Here is a 26686-nt window from a genome sequence, read left to right as displayed (position 1 = left end):
CAGGTCGACAACAAACCCGGTAAATCCAACAAGGGTGCAATTGAAAAAACCGGCACGATCCGGGTCCCAGAACTGAAAAATAAAGATAACGAGTCGTGGAATAACAGAAATATACGAATCTACAGGGACCGAAACGGCAATAGAACCTTCTTACAGACCTGATGCTCCTGCGCTCCTGCGTCCCCATCTCCAGCGGGCCTGCTCCCTGAAACGTCTTAAACCCACCCTCCGTTTCTCCCTCCCTCCCTCAAGCTAAAACCCTAGAGCTCTCTCTCTCTCTCTCTCTCTCTCTCATGGCAGAACTCAGTGAGCTGACTCGTCACATTGAATCATACGTGGACGCTTCTCGTTCTCCGAGCGAGCAGGTTGGTTGCTCCGTCTCTCTAGTTTTATTCAGTCGGATTCCGCTCCGTTGATCTGTTGCTCGTGCTCTGCGTATGCCGATTAGGAAAGGTACCGGTAGTTGGGGCTAAGTGCAATCCAGTTGAGTGTGAACTGTCGAAGACTCGCTTCTTGGCACGATTAGTTCGCTAGGCGAAGTGAGTACGGATTTGATGAGTCTAATTGCTCTTGTACATTAATGTACTACGCAAGATGATCAAAAGTTTGAAAATTTATTGGCAATTATGTTCAGCGAGCCGGCCCAAGGAGGTGAACTGAGTTTTAGTGTCGGTGCCCGGTGATTTTGATGGAAACAGCTTTGTTTCGTGGCTTGTGATTGTTGTCAGGGACATGCTGTTTGTCGCCTTGAGCACTTATATTGTCGTTTTGGATTTAGAAATAGGGTCTGGTTGGTTTTGGGAAATAATCTCTTAGTAGAGTTGTTGGTTGCTGGTTTTCCAGATAACAGCAGAATAACAATTCTCAGTTTTATATATAGCGATATAAATGAGAAGAAGGCTGAGACTTCATGAACGGCTTTCAGCAAACAAATGGAAATTATACATATAGATGTGAACACAATGTCCAGAAGTTATTTGTTGAAAAGGAGTAGAAATTGAATAAATAATATGTTTTGCAGTAGAAGAAAGCAAAGATAAAAGCTGGAAAACCTGTCTGGACTCTACGACTGAATGTCCCCTAACAGTTTCAATGAACTGTGTGATAAACCCTCTCTAAAAGAAAAAATGGAGATATCATGGAGTATATTTGTCACTTGTTTCATGGGGGTGCATGGTAACTTTATTACAGTCAATGAAGTCTCCTGGTACGTATTAAGAGCAGTTGTCCATAAACAACGAGGGCTGTGAAGTTTCTTTTCTTTTAGCCAGCACAGTGATAAAATCGATCATCTTGTTAGAGTGCGCAATTTGAGCACAATATATGGGGCAACTAATCCTGTAGCTGGTGAATGTTGTCCATCTAGTTTTCCTTAAGCTTTCACTCCTGTTAGTTTTCTGATTACCCTGCAACAGGTGGCAAGTTTACGGGCAATCACTTCCCTTTTGAATAAGGATCTCCTATCTATAGAGATATTGGTAACCTCCCTTTCAGATGCTCTCCGTGAAGGAGAAATGCAAGTTACTCTATAAACTGAGTCTTTACGCCTCTTTTGGTTAACTTTGACTATCGCTATCCACCTTTGCTGTTACAGGTCAGAGAAATGGGCCTGTATTTGACAAATACAGATAGTGTTATTCGCTGTAGAGGTATATTTCAGTGACTTTAACATGCTAAATTGCTAATTTAATTGTATTCCTTCTTACATCTCGGTTATTCGAGCCAATCTTTACAATTTTGTGTAAGCTTATGAATAGAAAGTGGATCAGCATGCAATTTGATTGTGAATTTAGTCATTTGAAGTGTTTTGACTTAAAATCCTTTTGCAAATCTTATCACTTAGTGAGCTACTGCATCATTATTGTTAGGCGTGAGCACTAGAACCGGACTGGTTCTGCGGGAACTGCCGGGCCCAGTTCCCAGTTCCTAAAATTCAGAACCGGTGTTTGTTGTTCTGGTTTCCATTTCCAGGTGTGGACCAAACCATCTAGACTGCTTGGACCGGACCGATATTTTACTTTTATTAGCAAGTTAATCATACTTGATCATATTTTATTACACTTTTAACATCTTTCCATTGACCTTTTAACTAATTAAAGATCCAAAACACTAAAGAATGAGAGTTTTAGACAATGCAACAAAATTTGGTAGTTTTTTGACCAAAGAGAAAAAACAACATTTGTAGTTATGCAGGGAATGGAAGAAAAAAAAAAGAAAGATATTACTGCCGGTTCCTAGACTCACCTGGGAACCGGATTGAACTGGGCTGGTGAGTTCATTCTAGGACCAGGTGTGCCGGTTTCCGGTTCCACAAATTGGGAACTGACCCTTTTGGTTCAGTTCTTAGTTTTGGGGTGGAAATTGACCCACTTAGGAATCGATCACCTTGATTATTGTTTGTATTTCATATCGTATCCAAATTTGAAACAAGCTATTTGAAACAAGCTATCTTAAGCATGGTTTTGTTCTCCAGGTATCCTTCTCCTAGCAGAAGTGCTGGACTCTCTTTCATCGAAGCCTTTGGAAACATCCACTATCCACAGCTTGATAATATTCTTTGCAGATAGACTGGTGAGCAAAGGACTTTCTCATATACATGAGATACTAAAAAATATTGTTGTGAAACTTTTATTTAGCATCATATCCAATCTCTTGTTGTTTATCTGTATCCATTTTGTTTTCTTTTCCCTCTCCTTATTTCCACCTTCTATTCTGCTTTGGAAGTGGGTGGATTCTGGAAATTCAAAGATGTAACTGGCAAGGTTTATGTGGATCTTTCATCATTGTTGCACTTTAGTAAAACTCCTGAAGGTGCATTGCTCCCTGTAATTTGTGTCAGTAGGGATCGATTGTGAGGACATTGTTGGAGGTTTGTCTGGAACAAATTGTCATAACTCTTTTAAGCAAAATGGATAAATTAATAGTTTGCCGGACATTGGGCGTTTGTTCCAGAGGAACTTTTTTCAAAAGGAAGTCAGATTTTGAAAAGAACAGATCATAACTTTAGTTTTCGTTTAGTGATATCGTCATTTTATACTTGAGGAAGTGTAGATGACAAGATAAACTATACAGAATATTTATCACTCTTGACTGACAACTTCAGACTGGCGTGAGTTACCTAGTTGGTGGGCTGAAATAGGAGTTCCTTGGTGATTTAGTCTGGTTAACTGGGTGAGCCCAGTTCAGTGTCAACTTCATCTTGTTTAATCACGGGCATGAGCAGTTGTGAATCGGATCAACCCAGTTTTAAGTTGGGGGTTCATCATTTTGGCTTGTCATGGAGGTGGGGGTGAGATAGGTATGACACCTCTAATCTTGAGTTCTGATGTATATGGAGGTCCTACATCGGTTGGACTTGTGCTCTGCAATTGTCTTGCATATCTACAGCTGGCAACAAAATAATCAAACTAGGCTGCTGGGGTAGTTGGTGGAATTGTAACTGGGATGCATTGGTCATAATAAGGGTGCTGGCAAGACTGCTGGACTAATATGCTGCACACGTCACTGTATGGCATGTCTTATGTGTAAAATAACTAGTCTGATGTCATACGAATTGAACCATAGTCTGACTGATTGGACTACACAGAGGCCAGCTGACTGACTGTTAAATTGACCTGTTTCACTTACTTCTGATTCCAATTGGACACCTGACTAGTCTAGTTTTAAACTACTAGATTGATATCTATATTGATTAACTTGTTTGAATGGCCATGCCACATAAAAAAGAGTTGCCGATCCATAGTGAGAGGATGCTTGTGAAAGCCTACTCCTCCTTCTCCTTCTTCTTCTTCTTAATAATAGATATATATATTTATTTATTTATTTATATGAGAAGAAAGGGGGGATGGTTGAAAGTGTAGGAGCTTGTCAAAAATCCATTGAATAGGCTATATTTGTAGGACTTGCTTGAAAATTATAGTAAATTTACTGAACATAAGTTTTTACACATGGGGTTAAATATTAGGTCTCGATTAGATTATCTCATTCCTTATAAGATTTAGTAGCACAAAGCTTCGCTAATTATGCTGTTCTAAAAGCTAGTTGGCATTGATATAATGTGGAAAGAGAGAAAAAAAAATATCTGTCTATAAACCATAAGAAGCATGGTCGCGAATGACAGTTGTCCAAAATTTGCAGTTCTTGGGGCATTGGGATCATAGGGGGAGAAGTTAAGGGCATATTCATGTAAGGTTTTGTAAAGGCTGATCACGATCTGTTGTTCTTTTCCTATTCTATTTTGGCTATTTATATATGTTTCTCATATTGAATAATATAAAATATTTTTAGTCATAAATAAAGTATATCATACTTGTACCAGGCGGATTGGAAAGCTTTGCGAGGTGCACTTGTTGGTTGCTTGGCTTTGATACGGAGAACAGATGGGGTGGGCATGGTGACAATTTCTGATGCAATGGCTGTTATGAAGTCATATGTGCAGAATCTACATGTCCAGTCCTTGGCTCAGCATGATAGAAAGGTGGGTTTTCACGTCTAATTGTTTGAATAGCTGAATATTATTGTCCATATAAAAGTAGTAAAGCATTTCCTTTCTGTATGTTCAGCCATTTTCTGGAGTCTTGCTTACTTGATTTTACGTATCCATATTGCAGCTTTGCTTTGAACTTCTGGAGTGCCTGCTGGAAAATTATCCCGATGCATTTGTTTCAGCGGTATCATTCTCATCCAAGTTTTTCCTCAAACAAATCTCTGTAATGTACGGTCAGTCCTTAGTATCTGTTTATTTTGTCCGTCTTCATATATTGATGATGAAGCTAAGAGGTAAATACTTGCAGATCTTTTTGTCCAAGCGGTATATTTTCATCTCAAAGATGACTGAAAGTAGCCCTTTTATCTTAAACTTAATTGAGTTCAGTATGGTAGAAGGTGAAGTGACTTTGAAGACTTACAATAATCTCTGTCGGTCCATCAGAACCTTCATATACCAACATTTTTCAGCACTGCCGAAATCTTGTTGCAGTGTGATTCGGGTTGAAATGCCTATTTGGGTGTTTCTTGTTTTAAAACTTTAAAGGTTATACGTGCCTACCAAATAGTGACATCAATGCTTTTAACTCTCTTTTGTTATGCCATGACTTGCAGAGATTACTTTTGTAAGCAAACCCACTCCTTTTCATTTGATGTTGCACATTGTTGTTTCTTATGCAACACAAATAGAACTTAATATTATTCTACATGTCATCGTGTTGCAAACTGTATGTAGCTTATCTATGTAACAATGAAGATGCAATCCCTTCTTTTCCAGAAAGATTCCTTCTTAGAAACATTTGCTTCTTTAATGAGGAGTAATAATCCCAATTTTTAGGCTATTATACTTGAGGACATATACTTCATTATAATGCTATTTCACAAATGAGAAATGCCAAAGTTGCTAAATGTTATATTAAAAGCTGTTTTCTACCATATATCTGATGCATATTAAGAAAACTGAAGTAACACTGTTTTATGATGCAACATCATTAAATAAGCAATTTTTAGTGAATTAGTGTACGCTACTCTTGACAATCATTTCTTGAGAATGAATGTAGCTTTTGTGTGCACTTATGTGCTTTTGGCATCTCTGCGAATGTGCATGCATAAATCTGCTTGTTCTGTTCTAGTGCATTAATGACATATTGATTGATCTCTCATATGTACATTCATTGCTGATATTTTAGTTGGGTTTTTAATGTCCTTGATATATAAATCCTGTCATATCAGTCACTCGTATTCTGTTTGCAATCTAGGGCACTGAAATCTTTTATGCAATATGTGAAGCTGTTGATTATGAAAAGGACCCTCAATGCTTACTAGTGGCATTTCATATTGTTGAACTAGCGATGCGACAATTTCCAGATTTATGTGGTCCTTCCGATGGCTCAGTTGGGGAGATATTTGACATATTGGGCCGCTACTTTCCAATCCATTTCACACACGTAAGTTCTATGTCGACCATGCTTAGGATATTAATTTACTTGAAGATTCTTGGCTTTAGTTTAAAAGGTGCTTCATATCCTTTAATACATCATCAGTCTAAAGTATCTTTCTAGTTGAACACTTGCATTTTGCTTCAGTGTGTATGCTTTGTTTCAAATGAGATGTCTGATAAATGCGATCACAAGACTTAGTTTTGATGGTTGGTGATCTGAGGATTAAAGGTTTTATTTTGGTCTACTGAGGACTTAAGGTATTAAAAAAGCCACAATCAGGCCTTGAGTTGGACTTTGGTGGAATTTAGGCATCAGAATCAACACGTACAAAATGAACAAAATTTATGTGGGAGCTATGCGGATGCCTGAATTCTACCAACAGTGAGCTTGAGAGCTAATTGGGGCTTTTTTAAGGCCTTAAATCCTCAATTGACTTTAATGAAACATTTACTTCCTTAATTGATGAACAGCCAAAACCTTATGTCCTGGTTCTGCACTTATCTGATATGTTTTCATCTAACAATTTCCAAAAAGAGATGGGCTTTAGTACAATTCAATCATAGCTGATTTCTGGCTAATAGCATGCGGATATTTTTTTTTGCTTGTCCAGATAAATGGCCATGTTACGTCTTTGTTTGCATGCATAGAGATATGCACTTTTCATATTGTCTGATCGAACACCAAATATGCATGTAACTTAGTATCAGCTAAACAAAAGGAGCCATGTACATATTTGGTTCAGGAATTTACTGTTTACCGGATATTAAAGAATCATATAATAGTCCAAGCTGTAGAGCAGATTAAACTTCATTAATCATTGCAAAAAACTATATTTAGTATACTTCTATTCTTTCTACCCAAGTGGTACCCCTGGCGTGGCAAGCTTGGCACCATGCTCCAAGCTTCCATTGGTCAAAGAGTTTAGGGAACTTAATATGAAATGTTTGGCGCCATACTGATGTCTGCAGAATAGAATTTGCTCAGTCATGTTGACCATTTTTTTCTTTTAACTTCACAACAATATTGTTTTTTTTTTTTCGTCAATGAGATAGTGATCAGAGGCTGGCTGTTCATGTTTTATCAGGTTAATTAATGTAGCTTATTCTAGGTTGACCTGCTAAACACTGTATGTGGCTCTAACTGGTTGGCAGTAAACTTTGTCAAGCATCAGAGGAAACATATTGAATTTGCTTTGGCAATTTTAGGAAGAATCTATATATTTGTTGGTCATTTGGCTTACAACAGATGTGATGTATCATCCTTATCCTCTTGTCTTGAGTCAGATGAGCAATAAGTTCATTTTGAGCTTTATTAGCTGTTGAAAAGAGCATGAATATGTTAGCTGTTCTATGTTCTCTGTACCGTTGTCCCATGGTGATATCACATGAATAACATGCTAACATTGTTTGTGAGAGGTAAAGTGACTTTTAGTCTGTTTTACATTTAATGCATTGTATTTTGGTTTGCTTTTAGACTCTTTCTAAAATTGTGAGCTAAATACACTATTTCAAAGCAGTTTGTATGTTACTTAGCTGATGCATGGATTCTTCTCACTTTTTCTCAAATCCAGGCAAAAGGTCAGGATGTAGATGTCACGAGGGATGAGCTCTCCCGGGCATTAATGGTATGCACTAGATTGCATAGCAGAGCTATGAGTTATCTTCTCTCTCTCTCTCTCTCTCTCTCTCTCTCTCTGTGTACACACGCATACACTAACAACCAGCTAACGCCTTCAATGTATTGATGGCATTATGACAATCCTGCATTACATTGCTATGCTTGGAACCAATGATCTCATGCCTTGGACGCTTGGGAGAATCTTAAAATTCTGAGCAAATTCAAGTTTAAGTTACTTGGCCCTTACAACATTGGTATCGACCATGTTTAATTTGGTCTTGAAATTTTTATTACGTGTCCCTTCTCTCACCTCTCTGATTCTTGGATTTGCACAATTAGCTGAGTGAGTATTTAAATATAAAGAAAATAACCTGGAAGGATAACCAGAGATGCTATAAGCACTATTACGAGTTCTTCAACTCATCTGCCAGTTGATTATTTACTCATTATCATGTATAGCAGCCTTAGAGTTTGGCTACTGTGCCTATGAGTTGCTGGTGACCAAGTTATTTAGTCTCTGAGACTTTTTGCACCTTGCAGTTTATTCGGTAGGGGAATTATGACCAGGATGATTTCCTTATATTTTTACCTGGTTTATATTGTTTTTCTTGATTATGGCCACACTATGTGATTTACTCATCAAATTTGGGATATTCATTTTCTTAAGAATGATTTCCATCAGATGGTCAGCATCAGGCTTTAAATTACAACATGGCATTAATTACGGTTCCAGCATGGCAGGGCAATGTTGCCATGTGCCATTGTAAAGCTCTTTGAAGAGAAATGTATCCATAAAAAATTCAATAAAAAGGTGTTGCTGTACAATGTTGTTCTAATATTTATAAAGAGAGGAAAACAAGGCTAGGATACAATAAATACTTCCACAAAAGGTGATCAGTTGAAGTTCTAATTTGCATGATCTGCGTATTTAGTTTTTCAAACCCAAATGCCTACTCAAATTTATAGAACTCTCTAACATATGAGTTTGTGGACTGGAAAAAGTAAGTGTCGTGGTTGAGGTAGTATTTTGAGCACCTTTGGAAGTTATATTACTAGCTATATCTTGCTGTTGGTTGACCGTGTCAATGAAAAGTCATCATGCATCGAATACTGAGCAGCTTCCAGATTTTTAATTAAAATAAATGATACTGTTAAAGGTAAATAAGCCCACAGTATTACCAGAGGATTTTTTATTTTTGGACCATGGTCATTCAACGAGTAGCCATGACTAAAGTATTATAGTCTTAACTTTATATGGCCTGAGACTGCAGTTTCGCAGAGACATATTGTGAAATAGGAGGCATCTTGATCAAAGTTTGCAGGTGTTTGGCTATTTGAGTTATGAATAGAAAATATTTAGTTGTATTTGCGGATTCGACAATGTATCTTTGTGACTTATTTATGACATTGAGCTTTGCCAGGGCATCAGAAATTCACATATGTTTGAATTATAGTGAACTTGATAATTAGTGAATCATATATATCATGTGAAGTGATGGAAAATTTACTACTCAATCTAGTCTGAGATGTGATATACTCAAAATAGAACGTCAATAAATTAATATTAATTCTATAAAATTTCAGTATAATGCATTTAATGAAGAACATAGAGACTACCCACATGCTCTGGCAGTTGTAGACTTTTATCATATCCTATTGTCACTAAAGGTGTAGAATCAATGCAGAGAACTTATGAGACTTGTGAAAACCATGATAGATCTTGAGAATATAAACGGGAAAAGGTCTTTTTTCTGTTAGAAGATAAGGTATTTATCTTGTTACTCATTTTAACTGTGTGAATAGAGGATTTGAGTAAGCTGTGGAGATTATGATCAAAATTGTGACAAACTATGATGACATTTAGTTGCAAGCATACATCCCCCCATAGCTTGGCAAAATTAAATAGATGAAGCATATGATGGAGAGAAAGACCGTTAAACATAGTTAAAAGTCAATTTTTGACATGTGCTATGTTTCCTTAAAACTAATTGAGTCTTTTTTAGAGCACTTAAACCACATTAGATATCGGAACCTATGCAGCATTTCGGAAGTGGCATATAATCTGTTAAAGTTTTGCAGTGGATCAATTAAGCTTCTCCTACACTCGTATGTTTGGTTTGTACTACAGCTTTATTAACTTTGTTTTACTATGCAGTTTGCATTCACTTCTACGCCACTTTTTGAGCCATTTGCAATACCATTGCTGCTTGAAAAGCTTTCTTCTTCTCTTCCACTGGCAAAGGTTAGAACCTCTTGTTCTTTTTATCGCAATTTCTCAGCAATGGAGCCATTTCACAATTGTGCCTATTTTCTTAGTCTTTCCCATGGTCACTGTGTAAAATTTGAACTTCATTTGTTTGCAGATTGATTCTTTAAAGTGTCTCAGCCATTGTACGTTAAAGTATGGTACAGACAGAATGGAAAAACATGCCATGGCAATCTGGTCATCATTGAGAAACATTGTCTTTTCTTCATCTCAAGAGCCTCTTTTACGCTTTGACTCTGAATCTGTTGATGGCGTTGGATTTTCAGATGATGAAATTGTAAAAGAGGCTTTAACAGTTCTGGAGAAGCTTGTTATGCAAAGCAGTGTTTTATTCTTAAATTTGATTGTTAATGATGAGGATATAAATCTGATTTTTAACAACATCAATAGCTACAAGAGCTTCAGTAATATTTCCTTGCAAAGTAAGCAGAAAATACATGGAGTTGGTTGCATCCTGGCTACTGCTGCAAGAAGTACTATTTCCTCATGCAACCGGATATTTGAAAGTTTCTTTCCCTGTCTGATAAATACTCTGGGGCTTTCAACCTCAATCCATCTGATAATATGTCTCCCAGTGGCAAGCATGCAGTTTCCGGAACACCTAATTTTGGAGCTCTTTACCTCAGTGTCATACTTCTTGAGGCTTGCAGAGACTTGACTGTGGGCTCTGCTCAAGGCGCATCTTTTCCAGCACATGAAACATTTTGCTGCATGCTTGAGAGTTTTTCGGCTTCACAAGCTAGAGCTTTTATTTCTAACGTGGGGAGGGGCAATGAGACATCCATAGCAGATGTCATCCTTGGAGGTAAATGTTGTAGCTGGCACTGTTGTCAATAGCCTCTGTTAGAATTTTCTTGGTCTTTCTGCCATATGAGAAAAATGATATCTTCCTTCTTTCTAAGTTTTGGTGAAGTTTCAATGCTTTTTGGGCAGCAAAGCTAATCTTCTGATTTGAAACAAAAAATTATATGTTTCAAAAATTTGATGGCATGAACATAAATTAAGGATCTTTTAATCATGTAGATATTTTTCTGATTGAGCAAAAATCTGGCATTAACTTTGTTACGTGGGATACTCACAATCCTTGTGATGGGTTGACTTGATTATATGGAAGTTTGTCCAACCTCTATCTGCCAGAGATTTCTGATTTCTGATTTTTTTCATTCCCTATACCCCTTACAACTGAGGTAAATAGTCCAGAACAGAGTTGGAATATGCTGTGTGAACATACATGCGTATTTTCATTAATGGTTTATTATTTTCCTCATTGTTGCCCTCTCAAGTGGGATCAATTTGAATCTTCTTTTGGTCCCCATTTTTGCTGATTTTAGGTATCGATGGACTTCGAATTTTTGACTTTTATGAATTAGTCTTGTCTTACCAATAATTTTTTCTCTTTTTGTATGTTCTTGATGTACATGAACAGCTTTCTCTATTTATGAGTATATATCTGGAAAAAAGACTATTTATTATTTTCGCTTTGGTTCTTCTCTAATTCCAATGGTTTGTGCAGTTAAAGGCTTGCAAATTTTGGCCACATTCCCTGGAAGTTTTCTATCAATACCAGAGTCCTTATTGGAGTACATTTTGACAGCACTCCTCTCAATTATCACTGAGAATTTCCAGAGCACTCTTTCATGGAACTTGGCTTTGAAGGCACTTGTCAATATTGGCTCATACATAGAGAAATACCATGAGTCCAAGAAAGAAATATCCTATACGGTTGTTGTTGAGAAGATTGGTTCATTATTGACTGCAGCAGAATGTGTGATGCCTTACTCTCGCAAACTGGAGGCCATTTCTGAGGTTGGCATGAGTGGAAGAAACTATATGCTAAAAGTTGTTCCCAGACTAGAAGAAGCCATATTCACTAATTTATCAGATCTTTTTGTGAGTATTCATCTGATCATTATTTAGTACAGACAATTCTTGAGTAAAGAAGGTCTTAAAAGTATTTTCCTCGAAGGAATGGATATGTGTCTAGTGATTTGGTAGTTGTCAATGCTAAGAACATGGGCTGCTGTGGATTGGGGTCTTCTGCTAATGGTCATAGTCATTTAGTGAGCATCTGGAAAAGTCTAATGTACTCATTAGGGTTGGAATCCAAATACTCTTGCAACTAAAGAGGTGTCTCTCTTTACCGTTGTTTTTATTTTCCACTTAATTGTTGAATGCCCGCCTACCAAGTAAACTTTAAGTTAATTGAACATTCTCCTTGGGTAGGAAAATGGAGACACAGGGCCAGTTGACAACACAGTTCAGCTTTTGGAATGCTACACCAATAAGGTCCTTCCATGGTACACAACATACTCTTACATATGCTACTCAATGAAGTTTCTCTATCTGTTAGAATTCCTCTCCCTTTTAAAAGTTCTAGTGTTGTAAAATATACCTACTCTTTTTGAATGGATCAGACTGTCTGTCTACTGCGTCCTGCTCTTCTACCTTGACTTCCCTGGATAAATTTATGGTTTCCCTGTCCAAATTAATTTGTTGGTGGTTGATACTTCAGTTCCTTTATCCTGCTTCCATGAAACAAACTGTTACCTGGGCACCACTTCAGTCAGCTCTTTCCTTTAACACCTTAAGTATTTTCTGATGGCCACAATCTATTGATTTTAGGATAAACAACTCAGAAGGTTTTGACGAAGTTCTTCATCTGTTTGTGATCAATATATGGAACCAAATAGAATGCTGCAAGCATTTCAGTATAAGGATGGAAGAAGAGGTAAGTTGTATATTGTTTTCTTAATCTGCAATCTTATCCCCTCTGGCTTGTTTTCTTGAGAAGTTATTGGAGCAAAATTGTCTGCTAGTATCTTTTGAATGTCAGACTGTTGACTATGGCTGCCGTACACAGGTCTTGAGAAATTTTTGTTGCAATATTGAGACTAATCTGTTGCATTTTTTTAGGATATTCTTGAGGCAACAATAAAAACTATGAAGTTTGTCATTTCAAATTGCTCAGAGACAAGCCAGAATGTAATTGTCCAGAAGGCTTATGCAGTTGTTTCATCATGCCATTTCTTTTCATGGAATGAATCTGTTGTCAATCCCATTGAAATGAGAGGGTTGGATATTTCTCACGAGCTCAAACTATCTATTAGAGACAGATTGGTTCTCTCTCTATTTTCATCTGTAATAATGGCAATACATCCCCAGACTCACCTTCCTGATGTGAGAGCTACACTGTGGTTATTCATGGAAATGCTCCTCAAGGGGCATGTTCCATCAACACAGGCACTGGGCTCTATGGTGAACAAATTCGGTTCAAAATCCAATGGCCAAAGTACTTTGAATGATTGTCTTTTGGAAGAGGCAATGGATATAATTTTCAACACGAGTATTAGCCATGCAGATAGTGCTTTTAGAATCTCTATGGGCATAGAGGATAAAGGCACAATGACTTTAAAGGATTTGTGTCTTGGTGCTTCAAACAATAGACAGCTTCAAATCAATGCCATTGTTGGATTAGCATGGATAGGAAAAGGTTTGCTGATGCGTGGTCATGAAAAGATTAAAGATATTGTTATGATACTTCTAGAGTGTTTTTCATTGAAAGATGGGAGGCACTTTAGACAAGATTCTGGACAGGAAAATTGTGAGCAGGATGTATCTTCTTCTGTCATGACCTATGCGGCAGATGCATTTCATATCATGATGAGTGATTCAGAAGTTTGTTTAAGTCGAAGATACCATGCAAATATACGACCTCTCTACAAGCAACGGTTTTTCTCGACTATGATGCCCATACTTCAAGCATTGATCATTAAATCTGATTCATTGTTCAAAAGGTATGATTTCCCTTCTCAATTCCCCCTTCAGTATTCTCATTTTCCTGTTTTATAATTTTTCTGGCACCCCTCCATCATTTTCTAAATGGTGGATGCCCTTCCATGTGCTTTCTTTCAGTGCCATAGCTTCTAGTTAGACAAGTTTCACGAATCTTCCAGGGGCTATATGCACAAAGCTTGAAGTTACAGATGGCCATAATGTGGCCTTGTCCTCACCATGTCTGTATAATTCTGGAGATCTGTGGCTCAATATGTACTTATTTGAGCCATGTCACCTGCCTTAATGTTTTCTGAATGAGTAGTAGAGCCTCCTGCACTTCTGCACATGCATGATGCTCTTTCAGGTCCCTATGAAATGGGTATTGAGCATCATTGAATAGCTACTGGACTGCTGTCATGTTACTAATCATATTACCTCGTCCTATAGTTAATTTTGTTATTTAGCGTAATATATTTCTGACTTTTATCATGGTCTTGCTTTTGATACCAATTCATTTGATTAAACTGGATGAGGCACTTTTTATTATTGAGACAGTCTATGATAATTATATGCTGAAAGTGAAGCTTTTTCCTGATACAGATCTATACTTTGTCGGGCTCTGGCATATATAATGTCTGAAACTCCCCTGGTTGCTGTCCAGGGAGAAGCAAAAAAGGTTTATAACAAGAACCTCAGAACTCTATTCTTATGAGATTTATACACGTATGCTGATACTATTAGAAAACACAATCTGAGGCAAGAATATTTTTTCTCCCTTTGGTAGCTCACTCCAGTTCTTCTAGATGCCTTACTGATGTTCAGCAAGGATAATCGGGACAAGGATACGATGTACAGTCTTCTGCTGCTCCTGTCTGGAATATTGACAGACAAAAGCAGTAAGTGAAACCTAAGCTATCTATTTATTAGAGTTCTGACAATGTTCTCTCTTTTGCTCTTTTGTACTCTGGGAATTATAGAGGAAGTCCTCAAACCTGGTGCCTTCTGTGGGCATATAACTAAGGGGCAATACGTGTAGACAAAAGGTTGATTGTGTTCTTTGGATGTCATATTCAATATTCTGTATATGTATTACAGGATGAATAGTGTTGATCAGGAAACTCGTTCACTTTCTGGATTTAATACTGATTCATATAAGACCGTTCATATCATTATCTAGATTTTAGTGACTGCTATGGCAAAGTCCTTACTTCTTTTGATGTCACGATTGTCCTGGGTAGAAGAATAGTTTCATCCATCGCATTCATCGGCGCAAGAGCGTTGTGAAGCGATGCTTTTGCTTCCCTGGTTTTGTAGATTGTCCTTGTATGTTTTAAGTAGTAATACTTTGGTGAAACAGTTCCCGTGCATACTAGATCATTGGTTTTATTTATGCAAGCCTGTTGCTATAGCTTTTTCCTTGGATGTAAAACTTAGTTTAAATTCATGTATCATGATGCTATTTTAGTGAGATGTCTCCCTGTCTTTAGTTTATCCTCCAATGTCTCAAATCATTTCTTCAGCCTCCTGACTCCATTCCCCGACACAACCTAAAAGAAAAAAGAATAGCAAAAAAAAACAAAGTTGAGTGACTTAATTGGGATTCCCCAGTTACATCCATTTCTAGGTTTTTACAATGAGGAAAAATGGGTGGATTCCTGGGTATCCATGAAGTGGGATATGTGAATTGCATAGCTACTATGCGAGGGACACAGATTTTGATGGTTCCATAAGCAAGGGCGCTGGCAGAGATTGATGTACAGATGCTATTAAACAGCTATGATAGACTAGAGATGTTTTTTCTTGTTGTGCTTTTCATTGCTGAAGCCAACTTTGAGATGAAAAAAGAAGATATTGTCATGTCTGGATCATCTTGATGCGGACTAGGGTTGGTTATTGGATGTGCAGTGGTTCAGAACAAGGATCATCCCTGTTTATGATTATTATCATGTAGACCATGTCCATAAGCCTGTCTTTTGTATTACTAGCGGCTAAAATATTGCCTAGGATTGAAATTCTAAACTTTTGCGTTGCAGGCCAGGAGGATGTAATTGAGAATGCACATATCATTATTAATTGCCTCACCAGGATGGTGAGCTATCCCCATATGATGGTATGTGATTCTTCCCCGAAGTAAGAAATATTTGATGCTGAATTTTGTTTTAGGCCCTTCTGATACTGTATTTTATTTTCTTTTGGTCGAGATGACTCCCAGTGATGGGCAAAGGTTTTGACAGTGTACAATTACCCATCCTAAATTCTCTTTTCTACTTCAAAGTTAGCGACTGCCAGATGATCGCACTATGGCTCTGTTTGCCTTGAATGTATTAATAAATCAGCTCCACTGCCTGTTCTCTGTGCATGGATCTGCACTCTCTTTTAATTGCATTTAACAGTGGGGAAGGATGGGTGAGGTCACTTCTCACTAACCCTGAACATTTTATTTCTCCTTAGCAATTGGTGTTTCTAAAGTAAGAAAGCAAAAGGCTTTGGAGCCTCAGGATCATCCTGGTCAGTAGGGGCAAATAAGGCAGCGGCCATACCTTCAAGTATCACTATTCTCTCTCTCAACCAAAACAGTAGTAGAAAAACAGAAGGAAGACTAGTCTACTGAGACCAAGACAGGTTTCATAGATTGGTGAGGACATAGCATAAGGGGTTATAAGCTCGTACACAGAAAGTAAATTCAGTCGCTGAAAATCAAGTTAAAAAAACTTACTCCAGTCTCTGGGGAGATTGTGGAGCTAACTATAATCCAGTTGTAGTCCCCATACAAGGATATGCATGTTTTTGAATTCTTGGTATAGACATTTTTAGCTAGTGCTGATGCTTAGAAGACTGAACACTGAGTTAGCAATTGCCGCGGTGACACTTCTCTGTCGTAATCTTTGGCTCTAAGGTGGTAATTGCATCGTCACTAGTACTGCTTTCAACACCATTCTCCATATTGGTGCAAATACTTTATTCTTACTTCTTGCGAGGTTGAGCCTTTGCATGTCGGTGAGGTTACCCACCTGAGATCAGAAACTGCCTCCTTGCATAAAAAGCAAGGGGAAGGCTGCAAAACCCCAACCCCCCTCCCCCCTGACCAGTACGATGGAAAAGGCTTGTGTGCGCACACCTAGACACCTTTGTCTGTACTGTTTCCATTTCCATATGCATTAGTGATTAGGTTAAAGCATCTGGTGTTATTTACTTTTGCTGCTCGTAACTCCTATGTATATTCTGCATGCGTGTAGCTTGTTCGAGAGACGGCACTTCAATGTCTTGTTGCCATGTCAATGCTGCCTCATTCTAGGATTTACCCCCTGAGAAAACAGGTAAAATTATGCTTGCTTCTTGTGTTTGTCCCCCTCCAATGAATATGTACATATTAATTTGACATCACGTTTGTTTTCTTAAGGTATTGCAAGCTGTATCAAGGGCGCTTGATGATCCAAAGAGGTCTGTGCGACTACAAGCTGTCAGATGTCGGCAAGCATGGTCTGTCTTTTTACCCACTTGTCTAGTTAGGCATTGGTATTAACGACATTGCTTCATCAAGTTTTTGACTACCCCGTTCTGTTGGTGTTTTGACTGTCAACAGGTTATCACTTGCAACAACTTAGTTTCTGGGAGTTCGATGCTGACCGTCAGTTTTCCTAAATTTTTCCGACAACTAGATACACACCCCCTAATTGATAATTGGCAAGAAATGTAAATATTCATTCGCACATTCTTTAACTGGCATGTGTAGTTATTTGATTTTTATTCTCATTTATTCCCCAAACAACGAGCATCATTTGTAATATTCAACGATAGCTTTAACCTCTAGTTAGGTATCTCGAATTTTTCGGATGCATCAGGTGCTCTTTTTATGTCGACTTCAGTCCCTGAAACTTACCATCTGGAGTTAAAAGTCCTGAGTTTGGTTATTCCCTTCTTGGAAGCTCCACGATCACCTATGTACTACACAAATGGCGAAACCAAAGTAGGAAAAAGAACTGCTAGAGATGTTGCACTTCTGGGCCCTAATGTGACGATTTACCATGACAAGTCCTGGCCCAGATCAGACCTTGAGTGGGAAAAGTACCCAAAAAATCTTTAACCTATTGCATTGATATTAATTCAGTTTTAAAATTTTTAATTATATTGATTTGGTCCTAAATCTTTTTACACCGGTATCAATTTAGTCTATCCAGCTCATTTTGACTGTGTTGATATGGTAATTTTTAAGTAATTTTTTATTAATTTTTTTTCTCTTCTTCCTCCTTAGGCTTCTTCTCCTTGTAGTGGTTGGTGAGGCTTCCGCAAGAGCAGCAAAGCCCTCGCAGGCTGTCGGCGAGGATCATGGCCCTTGCTTGATTCGCCCATATTTGGGTGAGGGCAGCTTTGCCATGGTGGCCTTGCCGCTGGTGAAGGTGGCCTTCCCCGCAATTGGTAAAGCCATGGCAGTCTTTGCCAAGGCGAGATTGGGCAAGGGCTTCATGGCCCTCATTGGAGGCTTGTTGACAACTGGGGAAAAAAAGGCTTCATGGCCCTCATTGGAGGCTTGTTGACAACCGGGGAAAAAAAGCCGAAGGAGGAAGAAGAGGAAAGAGAAAAAGAAAAAAATGATAATAAAATTTGAAGAAAAATATTTAAAAATTTTCACGTTAGCGTTAGTCAAATGGCTAGCATAGGCCAATCGATCAAAATTAATTTATTGGATGGACTGAATTTGTATCAATATAAAAATATTCAAGATTAAATTAGTTCAATTGAAAAGTTCAAGATTGAATTTGTATTAATACAATAAGTTTAGGACTTTTTGGTACTTTTCCTACCCCACCACAAAAAAATAATCGCCATCATCTACGTGAGTCGATCATTGGTGCGAAACCCTCTCGATGAAGTGGATGATGCCCTGTCCATGAAGCTAGCCGATCCTACCAATTTTTCATTTTTTATGGAGAGAGTAAAAGGGCCTGCATGGAAATGTTTCTCGTTTTTAGAACACTTTTTTTGTTTTTTTTGTTTCCGAACAAAATTAGAATAAAAAAAAGAAACACAAAAAACTTACTTCTTCCAAAAACAATTTTGAAGAAACACTTCTTCTTCTCTCTCTTCTCTCTTCTTCTTCTTCTTTTTTTCTTCTTTTTTTTTGGCCGGTCGCCGGCCTCGGCCATGGCCGGTGATTGGTTGTCGAGGGCCGGCGACGCCGTCGAGGGTTGGCGACCTCGGCGAGGCCCCGCCCCGGCAAGCCTCGCCGTGGCTGGGCGAGGCTGCCGGCCCCGTCAGTCGGTCGTCGGAGGCCTGTGACTGGCCGAAAGAAGAAAAAATAAAAAAGAAAGGAAAAAATGAAAAATAAAATAAAAATATTAAAAAATTAAAAGAAACAAAAAAAAATAAAATTTACCAAACGTGTTTCTATTCATTTTTATTCCCAACAAATTTACCAAACGCATTTTTCTGAAAAAAATTGTTCTCCGAAACAAACACTTTTTTTTTTCTGTTCCCCTTGGAACAAAAAAGGAGCAGAAACATTACCATGCAACCCCTAAAAGTTTGTCAAAACAAGTATCTTAAAGCCCGTACTTGTCCAACCAAAGAAGAAAACAAAGTCTAGCGATCGACCCAGCCCTTCAGTGCATACTCATTCAGACTCAGCTCGAGATCATGACCATTGACGAGATCTCCAGTTTTTTTGTCTAGTGTTAATCAACTGTAGTTACCGAGTCCTAGCTTCACTTCCTCTGTCTGCGCAAGAAGTGGCTTAACGTGGAGGGGCATAGGAAGGCTTGAAACTCTGGACGAGCGAATGACTCTCGGCAGAAATAAATATAGCACTGAAAAATAAAGATGAAAAGGAGACCCATTTGCCATTATAAAGATTGGCATTTGCTAACTACAATTGCAACATTAACATTATTGTATCTTCATCCTTTTGCACAGCTTCCCTCTAGCGTTATGGTAATGAAGGAAAAACCTATCTTAATAAAGAAGCAACCTCAGTACAAACTCTGTATAGAGCACGGTGCTAAAACTGCACATTCAAACACTGGACCGTTACTTCCACCAGCCAACCTGCTCACTCAGACATGTCATCTTCGGCTCCACTAGATCGTTCCATATGCTCGTCCTGTGTGACCCTCTCAGGTGATCCAAGATCATCTTCATCGTCTTCTAAAGCCCCTAAGTTAGAAGTAGAAGCACTCCTCTTTGAATTTGAGTAGACCTGTAGGACACCAGACCAGGACCATGTTACCGAAAATCAAACATCAAAGAATCGGCAGCTTAAAAATCATTTAAGGCTGTACCCCTGGTTCTTTCAACTCGATAGTAGCTGGTATTGTTCTGCGCCTCACAGTAACACCAGCAGGTCTTGCAAAATGTTCGACTTCATCACTGGATCTTCCCTCTGCTCTCTTTTTCCTCAAATTGAGCTTTCTAGGAAGAGGCTGAATTGCAAAGACAATAATGAAGCTAAAATATGGTCTAGATCCTAAAAGCCAAAGAAAAAGTGTGCTGATGTTTACCACATAGCGTGCTTCACCCTCATCAAATGACACTAGGTATGTGCTGGGCTCCTCTGTATCATTGCCGCCTCGAACCTGTTGCACGCAAGGTGGGAGATTGTACGTTTAACAACAGATATTGCAAGATGTGCCATCAAGCATTAATATAGGTTCTGTCACATACAAAATCCCAATGGTATTCCCGAAGCCAAGAGTAGCCAATTTCTTCATCCACATCATAAATATCCTTCGATATCTGCCATCAAAAAGTTAAAAAGACCACTCATGGTAACTAACATAAACATCCGCCACATTTAAATGGTATTTTACTGATAGCCAGGAACAGGATCAATTAGGTGAGCCTACCTCATCTGCAGAAGGGACCATGTAGGCTAAGAATTTCTCTGGTTTTGATGGATCAGAGCCTATGGCCTCATAACTTTTCATAATAGCCTGTAATGGACATGTTAATATGTTGCTTACCCCTCAAGTAATTGGATATTGCACACCATTTAAAATAATAATAAAAAAACAAAGCCCAGGTAGAAGAAGGGCTACACCGCCCAGAAAACCAGAAAAGATAGACTAGAGGAAAACAGCAGAGTACTTTTACCCTGTAATTATTGAGCTTTAACATGTTTTTCTTGTGTAGCAAAATTCTCGAAGCAACATGTTAACTGAAAAGACCTTTTTCCCATAACACCATCTGCTAAACAGAACTATTCCTGACCATTCGTGCAAGAGCGCCTACAACTCACCTTTGCTTCATACTCATCACGGGCCGATTGTTCCAATTTACTGTAGACTTCTGAATCAGCTGTGGGATCATTATCAAATGACGCGAGAATAAATTGATCATCATACCTGCATCAAGTGTAATAGACAATGCCGAATAGTCATCATAACTCTCCTGTAATATGAAATCAGCTAGAAAGGAGATTAGAACCAACCAGCAACATTTTTCATTGTGGACTGGTAGTGATCATACAATGCCTCAACTGAAAATCTAAATCCAAGCAGTCTCTGCTAATGCCTAGTCAATGAACTGACATCAACATGTCCCCACCTATAGATTACTTACTATTGGCCAAAGATGTTTGGTGTTCAGCCCAGACAATTCTAGATCAACCCATTTTACACGCAACAAAAAGCAACTCTTCAATGAATAAGTATATGCATATGCATCAGATGATGGAATAAGAACAAAAACAAGTTTTCCATAGCAGATTAAGTCTCATGCAAGAGAAGCTATCAAGACTGATTCCTTCTTACGAGCCATAATACAAGCATAGATTGAGTACATACCGATCGAAATCAGGTAAAAGAGGCAGAACTTCAACTGGATATAAGTTCTTATTGGTTGCATGAACAGGGGCTGACTTGGCTGCCTCAAACGATGCCTCAATTTCCTTGATTCGTCTTTCCCTGGGGAATTAGATTGCTCCTTTAGCAAAAAGAAAAGGACAAACAATCCCACAATAAGGATATTTTCTAATAATCAGAAGAGAAAACCTGTCATTGAGATTATCCAAAATATTGCGACCTCCCCTCATTTCACGCAATTCTTTTGCTTGTTTCTCAGTTAAAGACTGCAATACCAATGCAATTAATAATAACTAAACCAAACAAATATTTACAGAAAAAAAAAAGGTTCATATCAGTAAGGCCATCCACCTGTTTTGCTGAATCCAAACTGAGAGGAGATATGTACTGTGTTTTAACTAGCCAAGAAACACCTTTATCGGTAGGTCGTTCTTTCCTTCTTATCCCATCCTTCTTTATTGGTGTCACCACATCATCATCACGCAGTAATTCTTCATCCTCTGGATCAAGGGGTTTGCGAATACTTGGAGGACTAGTGAAGAAGTGAAAGGAAATCAGATGACTGATGACACGAGACAATTGTGATGCCATTTAAGACATTAGCATGGCCGGGAGATTACTTGTATATATTCAGGTCCAACAGGTCGAGAGGTATGCCAAGATCAGGCTCAACATGAAGTTCGGGTTTCCAACTTTTCTCCAGAGATGTTATAGTGTATTTAGCAAAGCTGCAAAAAGGAAAAAATAGCAGGGTTTATCTTCAAATGAGATCACGTATTTTCTAAAGCTCCATTTTTTTTTTTTTTTTAATTCATTAACTGAAATGATAATGATTCAAAAGTTAAACGTCAGCCTTCTGTTGGGATTATCTTGACCAACCAACTACTGTCACAAATCCTGGTGGAGTAATATTACAGAAATCACAGTATAACTACAACTTTTTGCGCTTTCATACCGATGCTCTGAATTGTTTATAAAGCCTCAACAAATGACTGCCCTTTCTGTAGTTCTTTCCCCACTTTTCTACTAAATTCCCAAATTCAACTATCCCGCACATCACGAGACATCCAACACTCTTGAAAGAGCAAGTGTAATTAGCCTGGTGAAGTAAAGGCAACATTACACATTTCGAAACAAATTTAGCAGCACAATGATGTTACATACCGATCCTTGTCTTTCTTGAAAGCCATAAGTTTTGGTTGAGCACTTGGATCTGGCAGCTCATTTCGAAATCTTCAAAAAACAGAATGCAAATTAAGGTTAAGTTGAAGATACCATTTGTCATCATTAGGCAATCAATAGATTGTCGCTCCTTATCTACAATGATCGAACTGTTCAGATGAAAATATTGAAACAGACAATCATCGTTTTTGTCATTCCATAAACTGGAATAAAATATCAGTCTTTGTTATTCCACAAACTGGAAACAAATAGGATAAGTGCATCAAAAGTCCTAAAACTTATTACGAAAGTGTAATCGAGTTCTAAAACTTTTGAAAAGTTCAATTAAGTCTTAGAACCTACCACAAAAGTGCAATTAAGTTCCAAAACTTTCAAAAAGTCTAATCAAGTCTTAAAACTTGTTATCAAATACAATCAAATTCTAAAACATTCAAAAAATGTGATCAATGGAAGGACTTGATTTGACCAATTTGACAAGTTTTAGGATTTGCTGACACTTTTTGAAAGTTTTATCAATTGCCCTTTTGTCACAAGTTTTAGGACTCAATTGAACTTTTTGAAAGTTGTAGAACTTAATTGCACTTTTGTGATAAGTTTTAGGACTTCCAATATACTTATTTAAAACAAATACAATAATGCCATATTTTTAAGTCTTCAAAACTCTAGTAGGGCTTAGAAATGCATTTCTAATCTCACAATCACACGACATTTTAGCTAATTTAGTGAATTTAGAATACATGAACATTTGCCAAAGAACATATCCTTGAACATGAGAACGTCATCTAAAAAGACACAGCTACTTCACGGTATTATTTCCAGATTAAGGATAGGAAAAGGCATAAGAGTATAAATAACTAATCCAAACAAAAGAAAATCCAGAATAATCTTATTATTTAATACTTCATATATTTATAAAAAGTCTACCTATACATAGTGTATAAATTACCAAGTCAACATTCTGCGAAAGATAGATTCATATTCAATCCCCCATCATGATGCCTTCTGACTAGATGTTGATGCACTCGGTTAATAGTCACATATCCCCCTTTAATTTAATTCGATAGCATGAGAAGCATGCTAAGACCTTCAAGAGAAATTTTAGTCGCCATAATCAGTATGTACAACCTCACTAGACTCGCAATTACACATATCTACTTCTCCAAGGTATTCATCTGTGTACATGCACCATTTAAGAAACTTCTTCACTTTGAGGATGCTATAATTTGAAAAATCTACACAAGCTGGTTTACTCTTTAAATTTATTCAAATAGGAATAATACAAAGGACTATTAAATCGCATGCAGCAGATTCCAGACAGAACTAAGGACACCACATAGATACGAAGTTGGTCAGAGTTGTAGACTGCCACCCAAAACTCGTGAGAGGATTATACACATAGCCACCTTAAAATTTGCTTCTAATTTGCAATCTTGTACAAGCAATAACATCAAATCTCGTAGTAGGAGATGCAGTGGTAACAGCAAACTTGCTTCTTGCCAATATTTTTATGCTTCTTCAAAAACCAAGTTTATGGGATTGCAAATGTTAGGCAACAAGAAAAGTCTCCACATGTGCAGCCAGCATTGTGTTAGCAAGAAACACAGGCTGAAAAAAATTTATACACTAAAACACTTACTTCAACTTGCACAAAAAAGTGGTTGGCTTCTTCAACCTATTCTCAGTCCTCTCACCCGTCAAGAAAGGCGTTGCTTTCCTATCCCCCATTCTAGAACCGACAATTGACCCATGTCCCTTCCCTGAAGACATCATATGGGTCTTCTGTGATATCAAATTTTGTGACTCCTTCATCTGATGCCTGTGCTTCTCCTCCTGTTTTTGCTTCTCATACTCTTTCTTCTTTCTCAACCTCCTCTCTTCTTCAGTCTCCACCCTCCCGGAATTCCCATTCGGTTTTTTTACCATTGGGGCAGGAAGTTTATGTGGTTTAACGGAAAATCCACGATCATATTTACCAGGTTCACGTTCTCTTGAAGCACCTTTATCGCGCTCAAGGGACTTCCTATCAGAGCCTACACTTTCTTTACTCTGAGGAGGAGGAGGAGGAGGAGGCGAACTTGGGGGTGGTGGTGGAATTGCAGAACTAGGAGGAGATGACGGGGGAGGTGGAGGCGGCGGTGGCTGCAATGACTGCATTGATGTGGGATTGTACTGAGAGTATTGCGAAGATGATGGGTAATACATAGGAGGCTGTTGTGGTTGTGGAGGAGGCTGTAAGCTTGCTGAATTCTGTGGAGGCGGCGGCGGCGGGGGCGGAGGATATGAAGAATCTGGTGGTGGAGGCGGTGGAGGTGGCTGGTATGCATAATGGGGAGGAGGGGGATGTTGAGGTCTTGAAGGATTGTAAGGTTGGTGGGGATAATTAGAATTTGGGTGAATTTGGCTGTAGTTTTGAGGGAATGCAGCGGTAGCAGCTGATGGCATAGGCACGTCACCACCACCTCCGCCACCACCGTAACCCCAATTCTGTGAATACTGCGTACCTGCCTGCGGCTGGGAAATTGGAGGAGGAGGCGGCGGCGGCGGAAGTGGATTTTGGCTTGGCGGTGGACCAAATGAGGATTGTGGGGGAAAGGGCCTATAGGAGGCCATGGCCGAGATTCAATCCAATAAAAGAAAACCCTAAAAGAGAGGAATTTCACTGCAGAGCACAACTACTGAAGCTCCAATTCTGAGGTTCGAAGATCAGGGATTAAAAAAAAAAAAAAAAATCAGGGAGAGAGAGCAGTATTTCGATTAGGGCAGATCAAAAAATATCCACAAACACTATCCTCCTCCGTTCTAAGCAGGAAACCTAAACCCTAAAACAGCCAAAAGAAAAACCCCCAAAAACCAATCGAGACGATTCCGTCTCCATCGAGCAACGAGAGAAAGAGGCCCGGAAACTCAAGACAGCTTCAAACCGAAACCCTACTGACTTCGTCCCAACTCCAAACTCCACAGACTAAACAACCTACGCCTAAAATCCGATTCAAAAACTTATCCCGGAATGTACAGATCCTCGACCGAAGTAGCGAAGAGGCCTCAATTGGATCGGCAAATTCGCCTCCTCCTCCTCCTCCTCCTCCTCCTCGTTCTCCTCCGAGAACCCTCTGCTCGAACCAATCGGCGGAGGCCAGCTGAAGACGAAGCGAACGCTCGGTTTTCTCTAAAAGAAGCGGAGCGACGAGGAGAGGCGAAGCTTTCGGCTGACGGAAACAGCTCTCGTCAGCGACTGAACTCTCGCCGCAGCATCGACAGCTCGTATTTATACGAGCGAGAAAGAGGGAGGGAGGGAGGGAGGGAGGGAGGGATGGAGGAAGGGTCGAGCGCTTCAGATTTTGGTCCGGCTGCTGAGTTTGGACATGCCGGAAATTCTCGAGAGGCAGCTGCGACTACTGTCCTGTCTCTTTTCCTTGCATGTACTGTTCTTTTTTTCATTTATGTCCTCTGATTTTGGCAATAAAAAAAAAAAAAAAAAAAGAGTCTTTGTCCAATATATATATAGTTTTTTTTTTTTTTTTTTTTTTGGGGGGGGGGTTAAAGGGGATCTGCTCGAGGGAGCTGTTCACTGACCGTCCTAGATCCCTGTCGTTAATGGGGAGTGTCTTGTCCAACTGATTTTCGAATTTGATTATATAACAAAGAAAAATAAAAATGGAGAATAATCTTGAGTAGAGTGATGACGGTAGGTAATTGTCGAGAATAAACCCAAATGTTTGTAACAAGAGTCAAACATGTTGAGAGGTGCATGGTGAACAAGTGGTGTCATAATCACACGTTATTAACTACTGGATAAGTCACAAATCTATTCGTAGCAATTTTAGGCACATATCTGTACTCAATCTATGAGCTAGTAGCTTCATACTTGACAAGGGAACGCTGATGATTGATTTTATTTAGATGTCATGCAGATGTATGAATAATAGTATTAAAAGCGAACGCACGATGGAAAGAAAGAATGGCATTATATCAACTTTTTATCTTTTAGAAACGTGAGTCTGCTCAAGATATTTGTTTAAAACCGTATGAATCATACACTGGAGGGATTGAATCACTGCTAGATCGAGGCCTGATCTCTAACACGCGAGCTCGGCGGTGGATCGGGGGTCAATGTATTTTCTCGG

At 38.7% G+C, this 26686-nt stretch overlaps 3 protein-coding genes across 3 annotated transcripts; 2 read left to right on the top strand and 1 right to left on the bottom strand.

Moving 5' to 3' along the window:
- The first annotated feature begins 188 nt into the window (after positions 1-188).
- On the top strand, positions 189-17482 carry LOC104449921 (MMS19 nucleotide excision repair protein homolog). Its single transcript, XM_010064233.3, is given in 21 exon segments — positions 189-365; positions 1416-1478; positions 1595-1649; positions 2474-2571; positions 4319-4477; positions 4611-4670; positions 5745-5933; positions 7498-7551; positions 9700-9786; positions 9908-10355; positions 10358-10615; positions 11324-11700; positions 12034-12107; positions 12433-12538; positions 12724-13604; positions 14185-14260; positions 14369-14480; positions 15618-15694; positions 16821-16901; positions 16985-17064; positions 17168-17482. Coding segments are annotated over 21 exon segments (3429 nt in total). The 5' UTR covers positions 189-293; the 3' UTR covers positions 17190-17482.
- On the top strand, positions 17410-18239 carry LOC104449922. The gene is made up of 2 exons (XM_010064235.3): positions 17410-17649; positions 17837-18239. The coding sequence occupies exons 1-2, from the start codon at positions 17438-17440 to the stop codon at positions 18117-18119; spliced, it is 495 nt and encodes a 164-aa protein (XP_010062537.2). The 5' UTR covers positions 17410-17437; the 3' UTR covers positions 18120-18239.
- A 1159-nt stretch (positions 18240-19398) lies between these two features.
- Positions 19399-25835, bottom strand: LOC104449920 (protein PAF1 homolog). Its single transcript, XM_010064231.3, has 12 exons — positions 24199-25835; positions 22545-22613; positions 22001-22108; positions 21732-21912; positions 21570-21646; positions 21363-21482; positions 20816-20921; positions 20424-20510; positions 20242-20313; positions 20079-20153; positions 19860-20000; positions 19399-19777 (listed from the first exon to the last, which is right to left on the bottom strand). Exons 1-12 carry the CDS (start codon positions 25170-25172, stop codon positions 19631-19633), a joined length of 2157 nt encoding a protein of 718 aa, XP_010062533.2. The 5' UTR covers positions 25173-25835; the 3' UTR covers positions 19399-19630.
- Between the last annotated feature and the right edge of the window lie 851 nt (positions 25836-26686).

Source organism: Eucalyptus grandis, chromosome 6 (genome assembly GCF_016545825.1).
Source record: "Eucalyptus grandis isolate ANBG69807.140 chromosome 6, ASM1654582v1, whole genome shotgun sequence".
NCBI classification, from domain to species: Eukaryota; Viridiplantae; Streptophyta; class Magnoliopsida; order Myrtales; family Myrtaceae; genus Eucalyptus; species Eucalyptus grandis.
Note: the sequence above shows the minus strand (reverse complement) of the source record. Positions and strands in the feature narration are given on the sequence as shown.